The sequence below is a fragment of the Crinia signifera genome, chromosome 3 (assembly GCF_055691185.1).
Source record: "Crinia signifera chromosome 3, ASM5569118v1, whole genome shotgun sequence".
Lineage (NCBI taxonomy): Eukaryota > Metazoa > Chordata > Amphibia > Anura > Myobatrachidae > Crinia > Crinia signifera.
Genome location: NC_139219.1, coordinates 304,825,563 through 304,852,312, shown reverse-complemented (window position 1 = coordinate 304,852,312; position 26,750 = coordinate 304,825,563). Strand labels below are relative to the sequence as shown.

Genomic DNA, 26,750 nt, shown 5'->3' with positions numbered 1-26,750 from the left:
TGTTGACCTTTCTGTGTTGATTTTTTCTTGTGGCGATTTGCGTCACACCCCCCCCCCCACAACCCCCACTTCCGCGATTCACGGCACACACACACACACCTCCCCCGCGATTCCTGGCACCCCACCCCGTGACCCCCCCTCCCATGATTCACGGCACACCCCCGCGACCCCCCCTCCCATGATTCGCCGCAACCCCCACCCCGTAACCCCCCCTCCCGCAATTCGCGGCACCCACCCCCGCGACCCCCCCTCCCGCAATTCCCGGCACCCCCCCCCCGCGATTCGCGGCAGCTCCAGAATTAAATTGCACATGGAAAACACTGACATGGCTATGGTCGACAATGAAAAAGTTTGACATGAGTTTTTGAAGTTTTTTTTTTCATTTTTTTTATGTTTTCATATTAATTCTCATGTGTCGACATGGACACCAATGAAGTGCCACACTTATGTCAACATTTACATGTGTTGACCTTTCTGTCTTGATTTTTTCTTGTGGCGATTCGCGTCACACCCCCCCACCCCCCCCGCAACCCCCACTCCCGCGATTCACGGCACACACACACCCCCCCCGCGATTCTCGGCACCCCACCCCGTGACCCCCCCTCCCGTGATTCACGGCACACCCCCCGCGACCCACCCTACCATGATTCGCCGCAGCCCCCGTAACCCCCCTCCCGCGATTTGCGGCAACCCACCCCGCGACCCCCCTCCCGCGATTCTCTGCAATCCCTCCCCTCCCGCGATTCGCAGCATCCACCCCCCCCACAACCCACCCTCCTGCAATTCGGGGCACCCCCCGCGACCCCCCCTCCTGCAATTCGCGGCACCCTCCGCGACCCCCCCTCCCGCGATTCGCGGACACTTAAGTTGCAATACAGGGCATCTTTCATACAATTCTAACCATATTTCTCATATACAAACGTTCACAAATTAAGGGGGCGCAGCCCCTTACGACGGTGTGAAGAGCGCCCGTAGGGCGCGATGAATCACCTAGAAATATAATAAAAAGTTAGAGTCCCCTATTTCCACTTTGTCTGAGGGTTTTATGTATTTTAATAAGCTCAGTGTTGGCTTTAAGCAAAACTTGGATTTAATGTGATCTAAACCCCCTTCTCCAGCACACCACCATTTGCCATCGGGACACACACAAAGGATGTAGTCACAGGAGTCCTTGGTTTCTGCAGGCTGTTAAGAGGTTATCTCTATCTTCCTATTGTGAGACCTTATTGTACTGTTCTGCTCCATAGAGTCTGTGCTACAGAGTTCTAGGTTTCCCTGAGCTCCGTACCCCACTCACTATTTTAAACATCACTGTACTGCAGTGCCGGTGATCAATAAAAATGCCATAGGTTTTCTTCTTGTTCTATAGGGCCTATATGCTGTTCTGTTTGTGCTTACTGTAGTACTGTGTTGTTTAATGGGACAGAGTAATATTCTAGTGTATTGTATGTTATTTGTATTGTTTATGTATAAGCATTAATTCAGACCTGTTAGCAGGGCTACAATTTTTGCAGATGAACAAAACCTGCACTGCAGGTGGGGCAGATGTAACATGTGCAGTGACAGTTAGATTTGGGTGGGGCGTGTTCAAACTGAAATCTAAATGGCAGTGTAAGAATAAAGCAGCCAGCATTCACCCTGCAGAGAAACAAAACAACTCACCCAAATCTAACCGTCTCTCTGCACATGTTACATCTGCCCCACCTGCAGCGCAGCACAATTTTGCCCATTTGCAAAAAAAATTGTATTTAAAAAAAAAAAAATCTAGAAAAGTCTTCACCCCAATACCTGAGCGCTCCTGCAACTAGCAGCTTGCAGTAAGGGAAGGGTTAATGCTGGAGAAGACGCAGAGATGCTGATAAATAGATCTGAATTATCCATTCATAATCTGCCCCATTACCATATTCTGAAGGATCTCTGAAACATCTGCTTCTTTGTCCTAAAGGAGATCCTCGGGGGGACTCAGGCGGCTGAGAAGAGATACGACGCTGACTTCTTCAAGAAGTTTAGGAACCAGAATATTGTGCTGTCAGCGAGAACATATGCTCGGGTAATGTTACAAAGTCAGAACAATAAAGGCGGAATTGATTCCTCTTTAAGCGAGCCGCCTTTCACCTCCATTATCATTTATAATCTGATGCAGTTAGTTAACTCAGCGTTAAAGCCCAATGTGCTTTGAACTATGTATAACGAGATAATCCTGTCAATACTAATTCACAATTAAGGAATCCTTTCTAGCTAGATATGATGTAGCGTGATACCGGGCACGGTGACAAGTGTTGTTATCCATCTGTCTTTGTTTTTTTTAATATGCATTAAATCGAAGGGCACGGGGTGCGATTTGCTTTTGCCGCAGCACATTTGCAGCTTAACCATTCGATGTCCGGAGACGCCTCCGTTTCAGCAATTGGTCTAATTGGCCAACAAATCGCTGCATTTAACAGTACACAAAGACAGACGATTGGTTGCATCAGATGTTGAGAGTATGTAGGTGATCTAACCTAGCGAGGTACTGTACATACACCACGTAAAGTATAAGTGCCCTGTCACATTCCGTATGTCTGTGCTTAACATGATTGGACATTGTTGTGACCAGGTTACAATCAGAAGCAATTCTATGGCAGTAGGAGCAGCGGTACTTATCTGATAAACCCATCAAACTCATATATTTGGAGGATTGAGCGTGTGTGTGTTTTACCTGCACCTCTCCCCTGCAGCCTGCTGCAGCTGAAAGCATGCAACTGTTTAACCAGAGCACCCGGGAGGAACTTCCTCAAGAAAGCAGGATGGGTGTGTCGTTTGCCTGTCAGTCGGGCAGGGGGAGTAGGAGACTAAAGCTGGGTACACACCTAAAGATTTATCTGTCCAGTTTATGTGGTGTGAACAAAATCCTGCTAAAGTATGGGAGCATATGAGAAGTGAACATTTTCTCCTCAGCACTGGAAATGGGACAATGGTCTCATTGTTTGATTTAATAAAGTTATATAAACATTTGTTTTGGTCATCAAATTGTTGATCGTCATTCGCTCCCATACATTTCCAGATCTTTGTTTCCACGAGATAGATTGGACAGATAAATCTTTAGGTGTGTACCGATACTAATAGATATATCTGCAGATCAATCAATCTGCTAATACAGACGGAGTGGCTCCCAGCAAGCCTGAGGAATCTCCAAATGTCCTGAGCTGGCGCAGGCTGGCTGAGAGGCGCTCCGTCTGATGGGCACGGGCGAATGTCTCACATGCTCGCGCGTTTCCATCAGCACGGCGGCGGGGAGCGTATTCCCTGCCCGTCTCTGTATCAGGGAGATGGGCAGGGTTAGTGGGGCTGAGCAGGCAATGGGGGAGCCGGCGGAGGGCTCAGACGGAACATGGCGAACGTCTAGTGTGCGCACGCCCCCTTCCATAGCCGGGTAGTGGGGCCTAGCGAATGGTGATTGAATCGCCAGCAGCAGCTCCAATATGAGCTGCTCCATCTGTATCTACAGACGGATCGGGCAGCGTGTTCTCCATACATGCAGCCCGATCCGTCAGGACTGACCTAAAAAATGGGTGGGTGCTAAACTGTCAATCAGCCGCAGCTCCCAGTGCGGCTGCACGGGCGGTCGGTGAATTGCCCATACACAGAGCACAATTCTCCTATATATCTTTAGATATATCGGGCATTGGCTGTGGTGCACAGTCAATGCGATAAACAATTTTGCCGCCACAGTAGCGCTAGCGGGCGGCGGAGGTCAGCAGTGGTGGCAGAAGTGTTTAAACACCGGGCAGCCCTCTGATTGGCTGAGCTATCTCAGCCAATCAGACTGCTGCCCGGTGTTTTAAACACTTCTGCCGCCACCGCAGCTACAATGCCGCACTCTGCCCGCTGTCTCCCACACCGCCAGCGGTCCCTCCGGCCCCCTCTCCCCATCCCCGCGCCTCTGAAAAAGCACATTGAGACCCGACATTCCACCGGCATGCCCGTGTATCGCATCGAATGGTACACATTTTGTCCAGAGAAATCATTCAATTTATCGGCCAGATGTGGTTGAAATCGAATGATTGCATGCAATATCTCACACGTGTATAGCCAGCATAAGTACTAATGTTTAACCCTTTGAGTGCTAACATTGCTGTCAGAGATTCTCAAAGAATCCATTAGAAAATATCCAGCGTTGCTCACAGCGACTGTTCCTTGTGTGTGTGCAATTATTTAACTAAACTTCAATTTAATGACCTGGCTGCATTTGTACACAGTCGCTGTGAGCGGCGCTGGCATTTTTATTGGCTATTTTGAGGATCGTTGGAACTCAAAGGGTTAAGGAAACCAGAAAAAAAGAAGAAGAGGAGCTTATTACTGTATATTTTCTACTTGTATTATTTTCTGCTGTGAAGTGAAATTCACGTTTTCTATAATGTCACAAAGGCCCTAATCTAAAGCTGCGAACTGTAACCCGCCGAAGCTTCTCTTAACATAGTAATGGGCTTGAATCAATACATAAATTCTCAATTTAGGATTCAGAGCTGAGTATTGTTGTTGTCATAGGATTGGTTCTGCTCCCAGCGTCTGTAACCACAGCGCTGCCCGTATCATCGCGGCTTCCATGTGTGCTAATACTGGATGAATTATACGTAGCTGTGGATAGTGGAGCCTCCTATATACACTCCAACACTGATGAAGGGATTTACAGGAAGGATAAAAACAACACTTAAGAATGCTGTAGATTACTTATGCTCCTGCGTTCCGCCGTGTGCACTCACACCCTTGTTATTAACAGTTTTTATTGTTGGCACAGTACATATTTGCCATTAGGCATAACAAAAAAATCAATAACATATTGGAAACAACTCTCCACCTCGTATATGGGGAAAAAAAAAAATATACAAAAAGCATTTACTTACGCATGCACACGTACGCACGTTCACACACGTGCAGTGCAATATATGGCCAAACATTAAAGAAATCGGTACTCTTTACCTAGAACGGAGCCCATCGCGGGCATCGCATGTACATCGCATGCCATTATAATGGCATGCGATGCGACCGATGCGATGCCCGCGATTTTACATAGAAATGCATGTTAAAATGTAAATCGCGTCGGTCGCATCGCATGCAACCAAAAAATCGCATGAAATGCGACCGACGCGATTACAGCAATTTTACATAGGTGACAATGTTAAATGGCCCAATTGACCCGATTTTACATAGGGAACAATGTTAAATGGCCCACAGACCCCAAATAGCCACCCTGAAGTGTGAAATGGCCCCCCCAATTGTTAACGCCACCCCACGATCAATGTCAACCCGAAGCGTGGCGAGCGGCGGCGGTATGCGTCCTCCGACCTTTTCATACCCCCCCATCCACGTCGGCGTGGAGTTGAGAATAGAAAGTGTGGCGAGCCCGAAGCGTGGCGAGCGGACACGCATACCTGTGAAGCCCGCAAAGGGATGCGGATACCTGTGAAGGTATCCGCGTCCCCTCGCGAGGCTCTCTGCGCTCGCCACACTTTCTATTCTCAACTCCACGCCGACGTGGATAGTGGGGGGTATGAAAAGGTCGGAGGACGCGTACCGCCGCCCCTCGCGGGCTCGCGGCGCTCGCCACGATTCGGGTTGACGTTGATCGTGGGGTGGGTTGGCTATTTGTGGTCTGTGGGCCATTTACCATTGTTCCCTATGTAAAATCGGGTCAATTGGGCCATTTAACATTGTTCCCTATGTAAAATTGCGGTAATAGCGTCGGTCGCATCGCATGCAATTTTTTTGGTCGCATGCGATGCGACCGACGCGATTTTTTACCTTGCGATGCCTAAGATCAAAATCGTGGGCGCCGTTCTAGGTAAAGTGTACCAAGAAATCCTTTATCAGTAGTGCTTTTTCAAACAGCCAATCACAAGTGATTTCACTTGCACTGTCATCATGGTATACGGTCGTTGGGTCGACACATATAAGGTTGACATGCATTTGGTCAACCAAGGAAAGTCAAGACATGAAATAGGTTGACATGCCTAATGTCAACATGTCTGGAAGGTCAACACAAGCATTGTCAACCATGGCTAGGTCAACATGAGGTGTTTCATGCCCTACCATCTACTAGGGTGTGGAGGGAGAATAGAATAGTGTGCCGAGCATGAGGAGGCACCGTGCCCGAAGCAATGCGAGGGGACGCGGTGCACCGATACGGTGTCCATGACCATCATGTCTATATCCGGGACAAATAAAAGGGAAATACCCATGTCGAACTTTTGACTGTTGACCTAATGTTTGTGTCGACCTTCCAACCATGTCAACATGGCTGGACAATATTTAATGTGTCGACCCAATGACACATGTTATGATGTCATCATCTGGCATTTACCCACATCCTAAAATAATAAAGCTTTGAGGGTACTTGTGTAGTTTCACGGTGGCAGAGATCGCATGCGATTCGATGTGCAATGTGATTTATTACCTGTTCATACCCCCACTATCCACTACGGCGTGGAGTTGATTTTATATAGTGTGGCGAGCCACCAAGCCCGAAGCGTGGCGAGCGTACACGGATTACGTCACATATATTCCACGGCCCCTCGCTGCGCTCGTCACGCTTTAGGTTCAGTGAATACATGTAAAGTAATCCGCGTCCCCCTGCGGAGCTCGCTATGCTCGCCACGCTTCGGGCTTGGTGGCTCGCCACACTATATAAATTCAACTCCATGCCGTAGTGGATAGTGGGGAAATGAACAGGTAATAAATCACATCGAATCGCATGCAAATCACATGCGATATCGCATGCGATGTACTTGCGCCGTGAAACTACATAAGTACCGCTTTGTGACATGCATATGTGTACAAGTGTTTAGTGTTCCCCCTAGGAATTTTTGGGGGCAGGGCGCCGCTGTATGGGATGTGGACGGACCGGGCCCGCCGACGTCATCGTTGTAGGCGTGCCCGGGCCTCCTCGTCACCACAGGAGGCGTGCCCGGGCTGCTGCGTCATCAAAGGAGGCGTGTCCGGGCCGCCGCGTCACCAAAGCGGGCGTGCCCGGGCTTCCTCCATCGTACAAGGGGGCGGACCTGGCCCCACCGAAGTCCGTGAGCTGCCGGGGAAGCCTAGCGCCGCCGAGATTGCGGTGCCTGGAGCTTCCCTGGGCACAACATTAGTCAGGCAGCAGGCTCTTTTAGCGGGGCGCTGCTGGAGGGGCAGGGCGCATTTTGCCCTTTAGAAATAGGGCAGGGCGCAGCGCCCCGCTAAAACAGCCTAGCGGGAACACTTGTTAATGGGAACATGGTTGCAGTTCTGTGAACACTCTCTCATTGTACTTTTGGGGCCAGTACAGAGGTGGACGAGAATGGCGCAGGAGGCATAAGTAAAAAGACAGTTGGTGCTGGGTTCTGTGATCCGCTGCTTTGTCTGAGGTTGCAGCATCGGATCACCTGCATGGCTATTGGACATTTGAGTAACCCTCCGGTGTCTCAGGAAGTCCGGCAACATCAAGCTGCTGGGGCCCAGTGACACTGCATACAAGGATGCAAACACTGGCTTCAGCACACTCCGAAAACTGGGCCTCTACGTCTAATGGAACACTTCTCGATAACTTCCCCCAGACACCAGCATGTCCGTCATACAGATGTGTCCACATACATCTATCCTCCATGTAGGACAAGTTTCTTTATACATAACATGTTTATTATTAATTCTTCCTCAAACTAACACCGTGATATTACTGTCTTTTTCCCGCTTATTGTAGGAGTGACTTGCCCACCTCTCACAGCTGCACTTCAATGCCTTTAATACCCCTTAAGGGGCAAATCTTCCCTATTGCTTTATACATAACACGCAAGGGTCGTATGATTCTGTAGCACCGGGCGTCTTCGCATACAAATTGGATGCACAAGCAGTTTCTGCTGATTAAACTAATATGCAGCAGACAAAAAATAAGCATGCTGTATATCATTTAAATCCATAGAAGCTGCTTGTGTGTCCTATTCACTCCATTCCATGGCCTGACTAGAAGGTCTAATTAATGCAAAAGGAGGATGAATGTATGTGGACCCATTTGTACTGGGTGGTACTTTTGGAGCACTGCATAAGATACTATGCAACTGTGCATTCCTATTGTGTCCCAAGTCATGTCAACAGCATCTTCATAGTATAGGTACAGTAAGGACGATCTCTGTATTGAATAGTTGTTGTCAATGTAATATGAAGGTATGACAGTACAATATCTATGAGTGAGCGCACTGATTCTTTATAAGGCAGTTTCCACTTAGTATATAGCGTCCCACACTGGCGTTATAGTATTATTGATGTTGCTTAGCAATATAAGGCTGACTATAATGTGATGGAGAAGACCCTGCAGTATGGGATGATGAGGTAGATCAGTTATCTCACGATGACCTCTGACGTTCAGTTCTGTACTTGTGTTTGTAGGAGAGTAACGTACAAGCACTGGAGCTTCTGTTCACCTTCCATGGTTCAGACCTGCTTCCTCATCGCCTGGTCATTCTCTCCAATTTCCCGGAGACCACCTCCCCACACGAGTACACCGTGCTGCTGCCTGAGGCTTGGTAAGATTACACCTGACACTAGCAATCTACAATGCCTCTTATGATGTGGTAATATTGTCTGTTTGATGATCTTGCTTTCTATATTCATATCATACTTATTGTTTGCAGTTTAAGGGCCAGATGCACTAAGCTTCAAAAGTGATGAAATGGAGAGTGATAAACAGCCAGCCAATCAGCTCCTTCATGACATGTCACAGACTGTGTTTGAAAGTGGTCAGGCAGGAGCTGATTGGTTGGTTGTTTTTCATTCTACATTTTATCACTTTTGAAGCTTAGTGCATCTGGCATTAACCACTTGATTGGTATGCCTGGAAAATGTCCTTGCATGCCTCTAATATCAAGGTATGTGCCAGTGGTGCCTGCAGCTGTGCACCACTAGCGCGTCACCTGTCCGCCCCCCCCCCCCCCCCCCGTCACCTCCTCTCTCCTCCCCTCCTGTCGCTCCCCCTCACCTCTCTGCTCTGGCGATCGTATGCTGGAGCTCTCCTGGCCACTGCCCCCACCGCCATTAGTTACAGGGAGCAGACGGCAGAATCGGGGATTCTCGAGACGGCTCTTGGAGACTCTGGAACGCTCAGGAGTTCAGGCGCCCAAGTCCTCCCGAGCCGCCGGGAACATCCCCGAGCCTGCCCCTTGTGGTCACTGCTGTGAATGTTTTCCATGGACGTAAAATAGTCTATCTTGTGAGACCAGTCCATGCATTGGATTTTTTGAAAGATCCAAAGAACTGGAATAACAGAACGTGCTGTGTTACTGACACGACAAAGTATTTCTTATACCATGAGAACGGTTATGAAGTCAAAATGCAGGTTCTACCGGGACCGGGGCTCCTAATATTTGTTGGTAAATAATCTCAGAGCAGAATGTGGTTAAATGGAGCCAATCCCACCGTATATATGTCATAAAGACACTGTGGCAGATTTAGTGAGCTGGCTCACTATATTTCTGTTGTGTGTGTGTGTGTGTGTGTGAATTTACCGCATTGGTGCAGCTCACCCAATTGAAGACCACAAGCAACAAGAATGTAGACGAATACCAGGGGCATTTCTCTATAATAGACTTTTTCTAGAAGTCAGGGCAACGTGCCCGTCGTTATAGCATTTGTTTAAAAAAAAAAGAAAAGAAAAACGAATTGGTTTAGTCCAGCCGGCCCTGACGCGGAAAGAGGTCATTTCAGCATTGTGTTTGTTTTTGCCATCTTGGGAGAAGGGTTCATGACAATGAGCGGCGCGTGTCGCCCGTGTCCATATCATTATATGCGTCTGTAGTGCAACAATTTACCCATTTCTATTCTCTCGTCATGTCTTTCAATGGTCTAGTTCTTATTAATGTAAGTTCCTATTTATTCTGCAGTTTTCTTTTCCTGGAAAAAAACACATTTTCTCCTCCTGATTACATGCGTGATGAGTTATCATTCAGACATGTTCTATTTCAGAGAAATATTGATGTTGGGATAATTACTTGAACAATGTAAAGAAGATGGCTTTGTACTGCCGTTCAGGTTATCTGTAATATAGAGGAGCTCAGAGCATAATTATCCTGTTATTCTCTTGGCTCAATTAAAATTGTTTTGTATACGTTTATTTTATTTTTTATACTTTCTATTATTCGGATCTGGAACCACAGCTATAAAAAGGACATAAATGAATTGGAACAGGTACAGAGAAGGGCGACTAAGCTAGTAAAAGGTCTCGAATCACTAGAATACAAAGATAGGTTATCCAGGCTGAATATGTATTCACTGGAGAAACGGAGGTTGAGAGGTGATATGATTGGTATGATCAAATACAGGATTGGGAATCATATGGAACTGGGAGATGATTGGTCACTAACAGGCCTATACTTAGGACACGCGGGCATGTACTGAGGCTCGAAGAAAATCTATTACGTACTGAATTAAGAAGAAGATTCTTCACCATTAGAGCAGTAACATTCTGGAACTCATTGCCGGCAGGGGGTGGTTACAGCAACTACTGTTAATGAATTTAAATCAAAACTGGATGCATTGTTGGCCACTAAGGGAATCCTATAGATATGACTTACTCAAGTCAGTAGTTACAAGTCAGATAGGTTGAACTCGATGGACTAACGTCTTTTTTCAGCCTTAATTACTATGCTACTATGTTACTCTGTTTGGGAAATAACACTTGTTACTCCCATCTGCAAATTTTAAAAAAACTCTTTACACTGCACCTTGACTAGGCAATAGCTAGGGTTATAAGTGTGATGTTATACCCCTTTCACATAGCAAAGCCAGGTCTGACCCACCTCTGTGCTTTCACATTAAACCCAGGTTGCCCATTATATAGAGGGCAACCTGGGTCTAATGGTTCTAATAACCCGGGTTGAATTGCCGGGTTGGTAGACACGGGTTATAAGCTGTGTTGCGTTCACACCACACCTCGACTCTGTTCATGTAATAACATGGGTCAGAGGTGCGATGTGAATGGGGGATTCTTGAGCTTTAAAAAGAAAATCACCTGAAAACTGCCTTGTTTTCATTGGCAAAAGTATAGTACTTAAATCCCTCCAAATGAATTGATTGGGAGAGGTGTAACGGGGGTTCCTGACATACTTTGTAACTTGTAAATATTTGTATTTGCAATTTTGAGTATACAGTACAGCTAGGGTGGCCAATCCCGGGATCGGCGGGATCCCGGGATTTGGCCCCAAAAACGCCGGGATTTCAATCCCGGGATTGGAGTTTCCAATCCCGGGATTTCGGGATTAGACTGCACATGCGCAGTCTAATGCCGGCCAGCGTCTGAGCGTGTGCTCAGACGCTGCCCGGCTTCTCCCTTCCCCAGCAGTGCATCCCTGCGCAGAGTGACGAGTACAGAGGTCACGCTGCGCAGGCCAAGCAGCTGCACAGAGCCAGTGTGGCTCTGTGCAGCATGCGTTTGCCCCCGCCCACCAACCCGGCTGGCTCCCCAGAAGCCCGCCCCCCCACCCCCGGCTCGCTGCTCGCCCCCCCACCCCAGGCTCGCTGCTCGCCCCGCTAGCTGCTACCCGCCCATCCACCCATCCACCAGGCCGGCTCCCCGCCCATCCACCAGGCCGGCTCCCCGCCCATCCACCCGCCGGCTCCCCTGATGCCGCCATCCCACCCGGCTGCCCGGCTCCACAGACACCTGGCCGGCTGCCCACCCACACACCCCAAATATGCGGGGCGGCCGGGGTGCGTTTTTTAATTATGGAAGCCAATCCCGGGATCCCGGGATTGGGCTTTTTTCAATCCCGAAATCCGGGATTGAAAAAATGCTCCGGGATTGGCTTCCCTAAGTACAGCCAGCCAACAACAGCCAAGATCTAATGATCCATAGGTAACAAAAAGTACAGTATATGGATATCGCAAAAGAACATAAACAATTTAGAGTAACGTGTCTATGACAGTATACAATATAAAAGGGAAGGCACAAGCAGGTAATAATCCCATACAATGCTCCAGGCCCTGATATTTTACCATAGAAATAAAGCTTTTCCCTACTTTTTAACCTGTGGGTTGCTCACAAAGTCTCCATATTTGCTGGGAAAATGGATTAGGTATTCCCTGTGAAAACGGCTTTCCGGAACCGGATCACTCCCATTTTAAGTCAGGCCTTAGGGTTTTGTGTGGGATTCTTTACCACATTCCATACAGGCATTGCATTCCTATTAAACAAAGATAGAAAGAAAGGGAAAAAAAAGGAAATTATTGTTGGTTGTCAGTTATAATGTCACACACAGGGACTTTGTCGCAGTCACCTTCTACAATCATTGCTAAACCCCTCAGGGCCAATTTAGCAAGAGAAAGGGGTGACTTTTAAATGCCATGTGGCCTATTTTTAGATTACACAGGCCAAATTACAGAAGTGCATGACATCCAGAAAACGCCATGGGACAAATGTCTAGGTCCTGATTTTTTTCAATGGTATTTAAAGCAACTATTTTTTTTTTACCGTTAAAATCACATCTTGAAAAAGATTAAGTGAGAAAAATGTCTTTTTTTTTCTTAGATCTATTGATATATTGGTAATTAAGCTGCACTTAAAAGACATTTCACAGTTATATCTGCTTGTTCCAAATTTCGATAGGGCACATTTTAGAGCAGAAACTGAGAATGGGTGTATTCGCAAAATGATCGTCATCTAAATGGAGATTTCCTTACTACGTACACATTGGCCCTTATTCAGATCTGATCGCAGTACAAATTTGTTCTCAAAATGGGCAAAACCATGTGCACTGCAGGTGGGGCAGATGTAACATGCAGAGAGAGTTGTTATCTGCATATACTGTAGCATATAATGCAGGGGTAGCCAACTCCAGTCCTCGAGAGCTACCAACAGTTCACGTTTTCCAGGTCTCCTCACAGAATCACAAGTGAAGTAATTCCACCTGTGGATCTTTTAAAATGTGTTCGTTAGTAATGAGTGCACCTTTGTACCTACGAGTTGAGCTGGAAAACGTGAACTGTTGGTAGCTCTAGAGGACTGGAGTTGGCTACTCCTGATATAGTGTAAGCATTCTATTGGCAATCAGAGCTTATGACGTTTGTTGAGGCATGTTACGTAAGCAGGGTATATGCCCCTGTGTGCCACTAGCCGAATACTGTGCCACCATTCATAGTAACATAGAATGTGGCGGCAGATAAGGACCACTTGGCTCCTCTAGTCTGCCCTAAATACATATACACGCACACACTTATATGCTAGAGTTATTGCTGTTTGGAACCAGTTAAACCATCAGTATATTTTTGGAGCGTGGAAGGAAACCGGAATACCCAAAGGAAACTCACTCACCCAGGCACATGGAGAATATACAAACTCCACACATTAGGGAAAATTAAATTTAAATATCCACCTAAAACTATATTTAGTTGGTGACAAAGTATCTGTCTGTATTGCACTTTTTATTTTATTTTACCTGGTTTGCTTTTCTGTTTCAATTTTTCATACTGTTTAAGCCAATTCCTTGGACCCAGCATCTTGCTGCTGTTTCTCACGGACCCTGGCATTCCACATTCTACATCGCTAGTTGCCATAATGGGCAAGGAGTCACCGCAGAAGATGGCTCTTATTCTGCTGGCTCCTTCCTGCCTGCTCAGTTACTGTATCATTGCATTTGCCAGTATTCTAATCTAACAAACCAACTTTCCCCCGGCTTTGTCCTGTTGTCTTTATTGCGGAACGTGGTTTAAATTCTGCAAGTGCCGTGTGCCAGGTCCAGCTGGCAGAAACAACCAAGGTACCAGGACGAGGCAGGTAGAAATATTGTTTTTCTTTGTTAGGGAAAATGCTGAACATAAAATACATATATTACATTAGTAAAGTGCTTTAAATACGGATAACGTTTGAAAACGGAATGGGACTTGGCACTGAGCTTGGTTAGAGCAATGTAAAAGCTTATTCACAGCAGCCTATCACAGTTTGCTGTATAAAGTCTGTAACGTGGCAGACATGGTGAGAATAATCTCATTGTCACCTCACCCAGCGTACGGCTATAAGCGCATCTCATATCCTTGTCTTCTGTTACTGTAGCAACCAGATGTGTCTTTATTAAGTGCGGATCATTAAAGGCAATGGTGGCTGCAATATTCTCGGCAAATTTGCATGACAATTGAGAATTAATTGTTTCTCTGAATAGTAATGATCACAGTCACGTCTGGTATTGCAGCTGTGCGCTCGCAAAGTACAGATGAAGCACAAAACAAAAAAAAAACCTCTTTGGCATCGCAGTCCTTTGAAGTTGAAGATCGGAATGTAGGAAGGGACCGGTTACCTCTTGTCTGTCTCTGTATATATGTTAGGTGCATGTTGTTGTTGAGCTGAGAAGAAATAGCAGTGCATTATGTAAGGTTACCAGTGGCTGTTGGCTGCGCACCCTCAGGTTGTGCAGGTTCCTGGTGGCAGTGACGCACTGATTATAGGGTAGTTAGGGACCTCAGTCACATTTAGATGGAGGCCTGGTCATGGCTGCATCTATTGGTGGCCGTCTGCAACTGTTATTAAATGCCTCTGCATGGTGTACTGAGTCCTCCAGTTTACAAGGACTGAGACGCCCTCTGCATCCTTAGATTGGCACATCCATAGTCTTATGGCAGGGGCAGTTTCTCCGTCCATGTGTGGCCTCCTGTTTGGGTGTCTGTGTGCACAGCCACTTTCACTGACCTGCCCCTGTCAGTCCTTGAACATCCCATAAGACAAACCAGCTCGGACATCTCTGTGCCCAGGAAAAGACATTTACAGATGGAGCGGGAGACATCTTTGGCCGGCGCTCGCCAAATCCGGCGATAGAGACTGGGACGTCTCACACGCACGTGCGTCCTAGTTTCCCGTCGGCGGGGGGGCGGGAACCCTGTCTGTCTCCGCTTCAGGGAGACTGACAGGGTTAGGGGGGGGGGGGGGGGGTGCGGCAAGGCGGCGAGGACCCGGGGCGACCGTCGGTGAGGCTGCAGGGACCAGGGGGAGCCCTGTTGTAAGGGGACTCGTGCGAAGAGGTCTCCCGCTCCATCTGTATGTAGCAGAGCATCTGAATCACAGCAAAGCAAATGCCACTGTAACACATGTTAATTTGGGGTTTATAGGGATTTTCATGCATGAGCAATAGGAAAATACCATCTCCACAGTACCATATGTATAGATTGCTATTTTGACACTCAATAACACATTGAAGACTGTTTTGATATTTACTGCTATTGACAAGGTGCAGGGGGTAGCTTCAGGAATAGCTCAGGCCCCATAGCAGCTGCCCCACCATGCACCCTCCATAGTTACGCCAGTGTTTACACACCCACATTAGGGCTGCTGTTTCTGCACACTGATGATGGTGACAGGTATCATACCGAACATACATTAGAAGCAGACCATCTGCAACGCTACATACGGGACTCTTTATTGTCTATGTACTGAAACCGCCCTGTGTGTAGGCCTCAATAGGTTGCTGAGTGGATAATGGCAGCATAGCCAGAGATGCTACATCTATACTAATGTATCTCAGAGAGAGCTGTCCATGGTGCTTACCTGCCAACTATTATACAAGTGCTGTCCCCATGGTGCTGACCTGCCCACTATTACACGGGAGCTGTCCACGGTGCTGACCTGCCCACTATTACACGGGAGCTGTCCACGGTGCTGACCTGCCCACTATTACATGGGAGCTGTCCACGGTGCTGACCGGCCCACTATTACACGGGAGCTGTCCACGGTGCTGACCTGCCCACTATTACACGGGAGCTGTCCATGGTGCTGACCTCCCCACTATTACACGGGAGCTGTCCATGGTGCTGACCTCCCCACTATTACACGGGTGCTGTCCATGGTGCTGACCTGCCCGTTATTACACGGGAGCTGTCCATGGTGCTGACCTGCCCACTATTACACGGGAGCTGTCCATAGCTCCCGTGTAAGATATGAATTACACAACACTATTTGGGCAAATGACAGATTGGTGGGGGGTCTTTGCTACGATTTCATATAAACTTCCAACAACCACTTACAACAATCACTATTACATTCTAGCTAATCTGCCCAGTTTCAACTGGACAAAGGGTTGTTTGGTCGAACAGTTTACCCCCTTTGGAGGCAAATTTTCTAAAAATTTGTGCTTAGTGGATGGCTGCAAATAACGGTCACTGTAGGTAGACATTTTCCAGAGCACAATGGTGATGCAATGTAAATGGCAGGCGGACGTTTGGCCACAACTCCAAAATTAAGCGACCAATTAAACCGGCACTATTTTTATGCAAAGCTACAGACCAAGACCTTTAATTTGGTATAGGATATGAGTTACAGATATAGGTCACTCATAAAACTCATCCTTCTGCTATCCAGATATATATTCATAAAGCATCACCATATTATGCAGCAATTGTTAGAGAGCCCCATTGTAAATTAGGCTTAACGTCTAAAGGCCGCCCATACACTATGCGACTTCACCCCTCGGAGAAGTCGCATCCATTCCCCCTTGAGCCAAACAGGAGGATCGAATGCGGTACTTCTGCATGCAGCACATATGATTTTCAGCTCTGATCCGATCTTCCGGAATGATGTGAAATTGGGCCCAAATCGCATAGTGTATAAGGGCCTTTAGAAGGAGAGTAATGAAACCTGCAAAAGAGGATGTGGAGGTGTAGCCCATACAGTAGCAACCAATTTGATTTTACATAATGTACTGGTTGAAATTTGCTGAGGGCTAATCCTCCACTTGTTTAAATGTTTAAAAGGTTTAATAAACCTCCCCTAAAGAGCACACTATGGTCTATACTTTTATGAGTCAATGACCAGGATCACCTGGAGTAAAACCAAAGAAACACGGGAGGACACATAAAACCCTGCACAGATGGTACTTTAGGTATGGACCCATTACATCACCGCTTTGAGGAAACGATGCATACAATGTGCTGCTAAAAGTATATATAACAACACATACAGGCACCATTTCAGAAAATACCAGAAAGTACGCTGCGGTTTCTTACTAATGGTGTAGATTTGTCAGAAGATCATTGATATTAATGTGTGTGATCTTTTCGGTACGGACAGTCGCCCTACTGAACTATATGTGGAAAGTCCGTTCTCACTGTACAGACATGTAATAGTGGGGAGGACAGCACCATGGACAGTCCCTGTGCTCCTGTGTAATAGTGGACAGGTCAGCACCATGGACAGTTCCTGTGTAATTGTGGACAGGTCAGCACCATGGACAGTTCCTGTGTAATAGTGGACAGGTCAGCACCATGGACAGTTCCTGTGTAATAGTGGACAGGTCAGCACCATGGACAGTTCCTGTGTAATAGTGGACAGGTCAGCACCATGGACAGTTCCTGTGTAATAGTGGGGAGGTCAGCACCATGGACAGTTCCTGTGTAATAGTGGACAGGTCAGCACCATGGACAGTTCCTGTGTAATTGTGGACAGGTCAGCACCATGGACAGTTCCTGTGTAATAGTGGACAGGTCAGCACCATGGACAGTTGCTGTGTAATAGTGGACAGGTCAGCACCATGGACAGTTGCTGTGTAATAGTGGACAGGTCAGCACCATGGACAGTTGCTGTGTAATAGTGGACAGGTCAGCACCATGGACAGTTGCTGTGTAATAGTGGACAGGTCAGCACCATGGACAGTTCCTGTGTAATAGTGGACAGGTCAGCGCCATGGACAGTTCCTGTGTAATAGTGGACAGGTCAGCACCATGGACAGTTCCTGTGTAATTGTGGGGAGGTCAGCACCGTGGACAGGTCAGCACCATGGACAGTTCCTGTGTAATAGTGGACAGGTCAGCGCCATGGACAGTTCCTGTGTAATAGTGGACAGGTCAGCACCATGGACAGTTCCTGTGTAATTGTGGACAGGTCAGCACCATGGACAGTTGCTGTGTAATAGTGGACAGGTCAGCACCATGGACAGTTGCTGTGTAATAGTGGACAGGTCAGCACCATGGACAGTTGCTGTGTAATAGTGGACAGGTCAGCACCATGGACAGTTGCTGTGTAATAGTGGACAGGTCAGCACCATGGACAGTTGCTGTGTAATAGTGGACAGGTCAGCACCATGGACAGTTCCTGTGTAATAGTGGACAGGTCAGCACCATGGACAGTTCCTGTGTAATAGTGGACAGGTCAGCACCATGGACAGTTCCTGTGTAATAGTGGACAAGTCAGCACCATGGACAGTTCCTGTGTAATTGTGGGGAGGTCAGCACCACGGATGCTCTTCTGACCTGTGCTCTCGTGTAATATTGGGCAGGTCAGCACCATGGACAGCTCCCGTGTAATAGTGGGCAGGTCAGCACCATGGACAGCTCCCGTGTAATATTGGGCAGGTCAGCACCATGGGCATGTCCACTATTACACAGGAGCACAGGGACTCTAGCTACTTGTATACACTGGTGTTCTTATTATATTCTCTGTGGTATAATTACTCAAATGCAGGTGTATAGAAGTGGAGATGTTGCTCGTAGCAACCACTCAGATTCTACTTACAGTAACATTTATTTCTAAAAACTCACACCTTCATATCATATACCAAATTAAAGGTCTTGATATATATCCCCCCCGGTCCCTTTAGAATTCACTTTATCCCCCCCCCCCCCCCATCCATCCAAGTCGTTCTCTGGAAAGGCATCCTACACCCAAATCATTCTGCCGTTCCGTCCCTCTCTTCCAAAGTAAACACACATTTGTCATTTATTCTCAACTAATTCCGCTTCTAAGCAATAATAGATCTTTCTGTTTCCAGAATGGCTGGAGACTCTGCTCTAATTAAAACACATACTTCTCTTGCCTGAAGTTGTTTCAAGCTAGCTTTCAAATTGTGAAATGAGATTAGAAGCGTGTTGCTCCTTGTCTCTTAAATCAGAATAAGATAGGCTTCATTATCTAGCAGGCTCTGGGAGGACTTTGATGTTTCATCATGAAAGGGTGATTTGTGCGAGATCTATCACCCTTGTTGCATCTTCGCCACCGCGCCGGTCACTTTGTAATATTTCTTTTATTAGGCCCTTAATTCGCAAGAGGCGTCCTGTGACAAAACACACACACGCAGATATATAAGAAGTCACTGCCCATAACAGTTGGAAGTCATTAGCTGGAATAAGTAGGCCTGTGATCAATGTTCCACTGCCACTGATGATTCCGCAAAGGCTCCGTCGCCTTCACAAATGTTTTAGGTAAACAGAGGCGCGGAAGATAATAGAGAGGCATCATTATAAAATGCAGTCTGGTGCAAACTTATTCCTTGAAAGCAGAGTTACTGAAGGATTGAGAGCTCGCCAGACTATAGTACTTCCCATCCTCATCAGTAGTGGCGTGCAACAGTTGGAGTATCGACCCCAGCAGAGCATCCCAGGACCTAGCACATTAAGGGGGGCTGTTTGGCGCAACTGCAGCTACGGATTTATCCTCATACATCATATCTGCAGTAGCGCCAAACAGCCCCTCTCAATGTGCTAGGTCCCAGGATGCTCTGCTGGGGTCGGGCATCGTGTTTGCTGAAAAATTGCTTCTTAGTCAAACACTAGGACGCAGCAGGAGATGCTAGGGCACACTTGGAAACATCGCATCAAAGATGCCACGGCATAGCGAGGAAGGCAATGGGAGCGGGCATGTCAGTGGACTCTCCTTCTGTGCCGTTTGCGCAAAAGACTGAAAGTATTGAAGAGTATTGCGCCATGTGGCAGTTTGGGGACACATCTGTTCTTGGGCAGGACTGCATTGCTAGCCATACATACAGATGTAGCAAGCCACACACACGCGCACGTGCGTCCTAGTATCACGGCGGCTTGGCAGTGTCTCCATGCCTGTCTCCGCTTCAGGGAGACGCTGCCCAGTTCGGGGGGGTCGGGGCGGTGTGGGGGACCGGCAGTGACCCCCGGCATGCTCCGTAGCCATGGGTTGCGCTAGCGTATCATGCGCGCGTGCCCCTGGCGGTAGCCGGCCGCTGGCAGGGGCTGGAGATAGAATCGCCAGCCCCTCCAAAGATGTAGCCTGCTACATCTGTACCTGGAAATAATGTACAATGATGCATTTTAAAGTGAGGTATTTATGATTTATAATTGGAGGGGTCTATTTACTAAGCATCGGCTTGAGTACCAGCCAACCAGCTCCCAACTGTCATTTAAACACTGCCTCTAACCTGGCAGTTAGCTGCTTATGGGCTACAACTTTATCTCCATCCAATAACTTGTTTGCAGTCCAAACAGCTAATCTAGGGAAGTACCAAGTCAGGGGAGATTTGACAGGAGGCGGACCACTCATGGCCTGAACATGGCTCAGGCTCCGAGTGAGCTGCCTCTTCTCTGGTGGTGCATAGTGCCAGAGTCTAAATGCACAGTGGCCAGGCCATCAGCCAGTGCTCGAATTCGGACCTGGCTGAGCAGGTCTGAATGGGCCTCTTAAGGTGGCCAAACACTAGAAAAATCTGCGATTTTAAGATTTGCGCATAAATTAGTCTCTTGGACAAAAGATTTCAGGCAAGTGGACATCTTCACCAAAGATTTATCTCAAGGAACGATTGATCTTTTGCTAAATCTTCTGATCTTTCTTGCAGCATGGTAAGACCAGAAGATTTAGCGAAAGATCAGCAGGAGCGGGCATCCGATAAAGATTGCCCGATCGGCAAAAAAAAGTTCAAGTGTGTGGGCACCTGTTAGACCTCCGCTCAGATCATTTAGAAAACTGAGTAAAGTGCAGGATATTGCATGCTGCAATTTACTTCCTTTTGGAGTAAAGGTGCGTACACACGGATAGATTTGGCAAAAGATCTGGTCATTCGCAACCGATTGAAACAACACATCGCTCAAAATCGGTCCGTGTGTATGAACGATATCTATGCCGATGCGCATACCCGCCGGTTGTTGATAGAGGTCGATGATCTTTCCTGCATTCAAAAAGATCATAGACCAATCGTTAGCGATGTGTACCAATTGTTTTATGTGTTTGAACGATATCGATGCCGATGCGCATACCCGCCGGTTGTTGGTAGATGTCTATGTTCTTTATTGCATGCAAAAACATCATAGACCAATTGTTAACAATGTGTACCAATTGTTTCATGAACAATTTGGTAATGCTGATTGACTGGCTCCCACTAGCTCCGTTAAAGATCAATCGTTCATATGTAATCGTTTGTACAATCGTTCATCATTTGACACCAAATCGTTTGTCCACGAGTACTGAGGAAATCATTAACGGGATTAGATTGGATCGCTTGCTAAATCTTTCTGTGTGTATGCACTTTTAGGTTCTTATAATAATACGTTTACAAGTTACAAATCTAATTTGATTTGGAGACATTACCAAGGGGTATTGCAGTGCCTTCACTACAGGTAGATAACGGGTTTATGTTTGTATTTATGTGTGATGTTGTTATCTGTGCCGCAGTCTGTGTCTGTGCTCACTCTACCTGCAGAGAGATTGCTATTTGCTGGGGGGAGAAAATGAAAAGTCAGCCTCATTTGTTTCTCTAGAGGGAGGTAACCAGATAAGCCCCTTAACCTCAAAAAATCTAAATCTGATTAGATCTCATAATCAAAGTATACAGCAGGCGTGCACGTTCCCTGCCGCAGCACATTTATGTGGCCTTGGGTCTGTTTCAGAAACGCCTTCATATTTAATCTTGGAAATGCAAAACTTCTAAACGTACTCTGAAGGAGTCCGATACATCGCCTGGGCTGCATTTACATTGTGAGCAGAATATAAGCAGTGTAACTGTGAAACACACAGCTGTGTATTAGCATTGTGCTGTTTCTTTCCTTTTTCATACTCCCTACTTAATGCAGCACAAGGGATATTCATTGTTATTGACCAATAGCAATGGTAGGTTAGTTACCTGGTGCTCTCTCACTGTATAGGTGCTCTCTCATACTGTATGGGATAACTGGGTGGAGAACAGATGATGGGGTAACTATTTGGCTTCTCTTCCGGTGTAGTGCCAAACTGTAAAGAATCTGATAGAATGGAACTGGGAGACACCATGTCTTTAGAGCTAGTGGGCGGGATGTATTAACACCTCGCCACGCCTCCGCCGCAATGCCAGCGCATATGTACTAACATATTAGTGTTCATGCTAGCACCCGCTATCTTTGAAAACCCATGCAGCTCCTGTTCCCTGCCTGGGGTGTCGCTGTCTGTTGTTGTGTTTCTAGCACAGGTCTGGTTTGCATATCAGTGCTGATATACAGAGCACACTTTGCTAGAAGCACTACAGCAGACAGCGACACCCCAGGCAGGGAAGAGGAACTGCATGCGGTTTCAAAGATAGCGGGTGCTAGAATGAACACTACATATGCGGCTGGCATTGTGGTGCGGTGACGGAGGCCCCCCACAATACCTGTAATGTGGTTCTCTGTCACCTCCTTGGCTATGCGGCGTCTCCTCCTCCCCCTGCAGCCTGAAGGACATCCCCGGCAGTCTGTGACATGCTGCTGGGGGAGGAGGAGCAGCATGGATGCCAAGGAGGGAAGCCCATATGCTTCCATAGGGTATCGCCACCCAAAGGTGGCGGCCAGGTGTTAGTACATATGAAAATGCAGTAAACGGGGGGTTTACTGTACCTTGTTTTCGGCTTAGTATATCCCCCCAATGTGTGTAGTTCCTTTGACTGGCACAACTTTAGCATAACATATAATGGCTCTAATTTGTTTGGTCCCCCAACATGTTCACACGGGGGAGCAATGTTGAAGCACTGCGCATGGGCAGGGCTTCTGTGCGGGCACCTCCGCCGATTTGCACTGTCGGGGTGAACTTCACGGACGGGGGCGGCACTCCAACATGGGAATGCCCAGCGTTTCATGGGCGTCCCCATTCAAATGTGACCATAACGCAGTGTGCCGGGGGCGGGCAGCTGACGTCACATGACACACATGACGTCAGCTGCCCCACCTGTCTTCGTCCTGAAGTCCGCAAATATAAGTCCATCTCCACGTACTTATATTTGCGACCCCTTGAGAAATTATTTTATGGTTACCAACCATCAAGGGATTTCTCCTGCTTCGGTCACATACAAGGGGATTTTTATTTATTTATTAGCAGTTTCTTATATAGCGCATACATATTCCGCAGCGCTGTACAGAGGATATTTGAACATTCACATCAGTCCCTGCCCCAGTGGAGCTTACAATCTATATTCCCTACCACATGTACACGTGCACACAGACATTCTAGGGTTAATTTGTTGGAAGCCAATTAACCTACCAGTATATTTTTGGATTGTGAGAGGAAACCGGAGTACCCGGAGGAAACCCCCACAAGTACGGGGAGAATATACAAACTCTGCACATTTAGAGCCATGGTGGGAATCAAACCCATGACCTCAGTGCTGTGAGGCAGTAATGCTAACCACTACACCATCCGTACTGCCCATATCCCCTCGCATGGTTACAAGGGGATGCAGGCGCGACTTTTTTTTTTTGACAGGACGGGCACTCTGGGACTCGGTAAGCTGTGTTCTCCACAGGTTACTGAGTCAACCAGATTCAGACCCTATATACACACAGGCATCAGCCCAGCTGCGAAGCACAAGAAATAATTATGGACGTATTTTTGTTTAGATTTTATTGCAATGTGTAATACAGCCCAAGTACTTACTACTTGCTTGGTATCACTTTTCGGAGTAGATCCTATTGCAGGCATTCCCAACCCCGGTCCTCAAGGCACACCAACAGTGCAGGTTTTAGTGATATCCAGCCTTCAGCACAGATTAATCAGAATCACTCAGGTACTAATTAAGTCACCTGTGCTCAAGCCTGGATATCACTAATACCTGCCATGTTGGTGTGCCTTGAGGACCGGGGTTGGGAATGCCTGTTCTATTGGGATGCATATCATATCTTGGCCTTGGGGAAGGTCGGCAGTCAAAAGACCTTTACCTAAAGTGACTTTACCCTACCCCCAAACCCTCTCTAACCCTCCATGCTAGTTCCTAACCCCCATACATTACCACCTAAACCTATCCCTTCTTGACCCACAGCCTAACCCCCCCCCCTTTTTATAAGTGCCTAAATCTAACCCTCTCTTCCAGAAGTCTAACCTTAAGTCCCCGCCTAGTGAGAAATGTGAAAAACTCATGTCGACATTTTGTATGTCAACCTTTAGGCCAGTCGACATTTTTTGTGCGTCAACCTACTGTATGTATGTTATTGACCAATAGCAATGGTAGGTTAGTTACCTGGTGCTCTCTCACTGTATAGGTGCTCTCTCATACTGTATGGGATAACTGGGTGGAGAACAGATGATGGGGTAACTATTTGGCTTCTCTTCCGGTGTAGTGCCAAACTGTAAAGAATCCGATAGAATGGAACTGGGAGACACCATGTCTTTAGAGCTAGTGGGCGGGATGTATTAACACCTCGCCACGCCTCCGCCGCAATGCCAGCGCATATGTACTAACATATTAGTGTTCATGCTAGCACCCGCTATCTTTGAAAACCCATGCAGCTCCTGTTCCCTGCCTGGGGTGTCGCTGTCTGTTGTTGTGTTTCTAGCACAGGTCTGGTTTGCATATCAGTGCTGATATACAGAGCACACTTTGCTAGAAGCACTACAGCAGACAGCGACACCCCAGGCAGGGAAGAGGAACTGCATGCGTTTTCAAAGATAGCGGGTGCTAGAATGAACACTACATATGCGGCTGGCATTGTGGTGCGGTGACGGAGGCCCCCCACAATACCTGTAATGTGGTTCTCTGTCACCTCCTTGGCTATGCGGCGTCTCCTCCTCCCCCTGCAGCCTGAAGGACATCCCCGGCAGTCTGTGACATGCTGCTGGGGGAGGAGGAGCAGCACGGAAGCCGGGGAGGGAAGCCCATATGCTTCCATAGGGTATCGCCACCCAAAGGTGTCGGCCAGGTGTTAGTACATATGAAAATGCTGTAAACGGGGGGTTTACTGTACCTTGTTTTCGGCTTAGTATATCCCCCCAATGTGTGTAGTTCCTTTGACTGGCACAACTTTAGCATAACATATAATGGCTCTAATTTGTTTGGTCCCCCAACATGTTCACACGGGGGAGCAATGTTGAAGCACTGTGCATGGGCAGGGCTTCTGTGCGGGCACCTCCGCCGATTTGCACTGTCGGGGTGAACTTCACGGACGGGGGCGGCACTCCAACATGGGAATGACCTAATGTATGTTGACCTTCATACTTTGTATGCGTGCTCGGCAGGTGCACGCTCCGCGGACTCTCTGTAGGATGCAGAAAGTATATTCCAGGAGCTCAGAGGTTCTCTACCATTACTGTATGACTAACACAGAGCAGACAAAAATATCCAGACGCCAAGATGTTTATTTACAAAGCGGCGGCTGCTAAAAGTCTGAAAGAGAAATGCTTTTAGTGTAGAAATATGGGGTGTTTTGCCCTTTTATATGTCCGGCGTAATCACGCTCAAAGCATCAGCTTTTGCAATTTGCTGCCTCACAAATAAAAACCTCTCCCTTGTACCTTAAAATGTGGCCACGTTGCATAACATTTCAGTAGCAGAAGCCTGTGTGTACCCAAAGCTACGTTAAGGCCACCATTGAGGTCAGCAAGATTCTGGCTGGGAACCTTACTCCCCATCTATCAGTCAAAATAGTAATAATGGGATAATGTGGGGACACACCTGCTGATATATCAGTACACACCGGCCGGACTATTGCCTTGTGGGCACTGCTGATATGTCTCTGCGTGATGACATTCACAGACGCATCATGTAGATATTGCAGCAAGGCAGATACTCGTATGCCTTTCACATCGCACTAAATTACTGGGTTTATGCCAGTTTCTTGCTGGTTTGACCCGGTAATTGGTGCGATGTGAAAGGCATTACCGGTTACAGCTAACCGGCAGCAACACGGCAATACGAAACAAGTAAAAAGAAGGGTTCTTAGTGGTTCGTTTCTGTGCAGTGTGAATGGGTTAAACGGGTCGAGCGACCTGTTTCCCGTTCACACTATGGAGGAGGCAATGCTTGGAGCAGCACCAACTATAAGTGCTGCCACCTCCTTCGCCCCCAATGACACTCCGCCACGCCCCCACATGACATCAGCGAACTGGCAATATTGCCGATCTGAACAGACTGCACATGCAGGGTCATACTGGGACTGAACTGTTTCAAAGTCCCGGTGCGACCCTGCATTTGTGGTTTGAAAGCGGTATTAGTGTATAAGTACCTTTGCCTCTGTGTGCAGGCTACTTGTTGGCTGCAGGCTACTTGTTGGCTGCAGGAACCATTGACAATGGCATTTTGGGCGAGGGTTTGGTATGTGTGTACGCACATTTTTATGGGTCAGTTGACCCACCTGGTGGCCAGCTGATCCATTGTTAAAGTTTAAGGCTAAGCTGAGACTCCTGGGTCTTATTCAGGAGCCCAATGAATGTTCTGCTCTGTTGTTGTTATTGTTATTTTTATTTATTTATTTAGCGCCACAAGGGATACGCAGCGCCCAGTTATGCTTTGTACACACGGTACAATCCAGCATGAGATTTTGACTATTTTGTCAAAATCGCATGCAGATTGTATGCAGATCGCACAGGTTTTTTACCTTGCAATCCCGATGCGCGCTCCCGGGACAGCACAAATCGAAACCCAGATAGACAGGGCAGCAATGACTATATAGTGCAAATCGAATGTAGATAGTATGAATTGTATGTAAATAGTACAGAGTTAGCAAAAATTGTATAGCAGTCAAATCTTAAGTTGAATAGCAAGGGAATCTCACTGTGTGTACACACCATTACAGAGTTCAGAAACAAGTGAGCACAAAAAGAA

General features: G+C 47.2%; 1 protein-coding gene across 1 annotated transcript in view; it reads left to right on the top strand.

The window, feature by feature from the left end:
* The window catches only part of NBAS (NBAS subunit of NRZ tethering complex), a 540,465-nt gene that overhangs the window by 119,705 nt on the left and 394,010 nt on the right, over positions 1-26,750 (top strand). The window contains exons 20-21 of the mRNA XM_083178566.1: positions 1,946-2,050; positions 8,395-8,531. Of these exons, the coding sequence (XP_083034692.1) occupies positions 1,946-2,050; positions 8,395-8,531 (242 nt within the window). The remainder of the gene's footprint in view (positions 1-1,945; positions 2,051-8,394; positions 8,532-26,750) is intronic.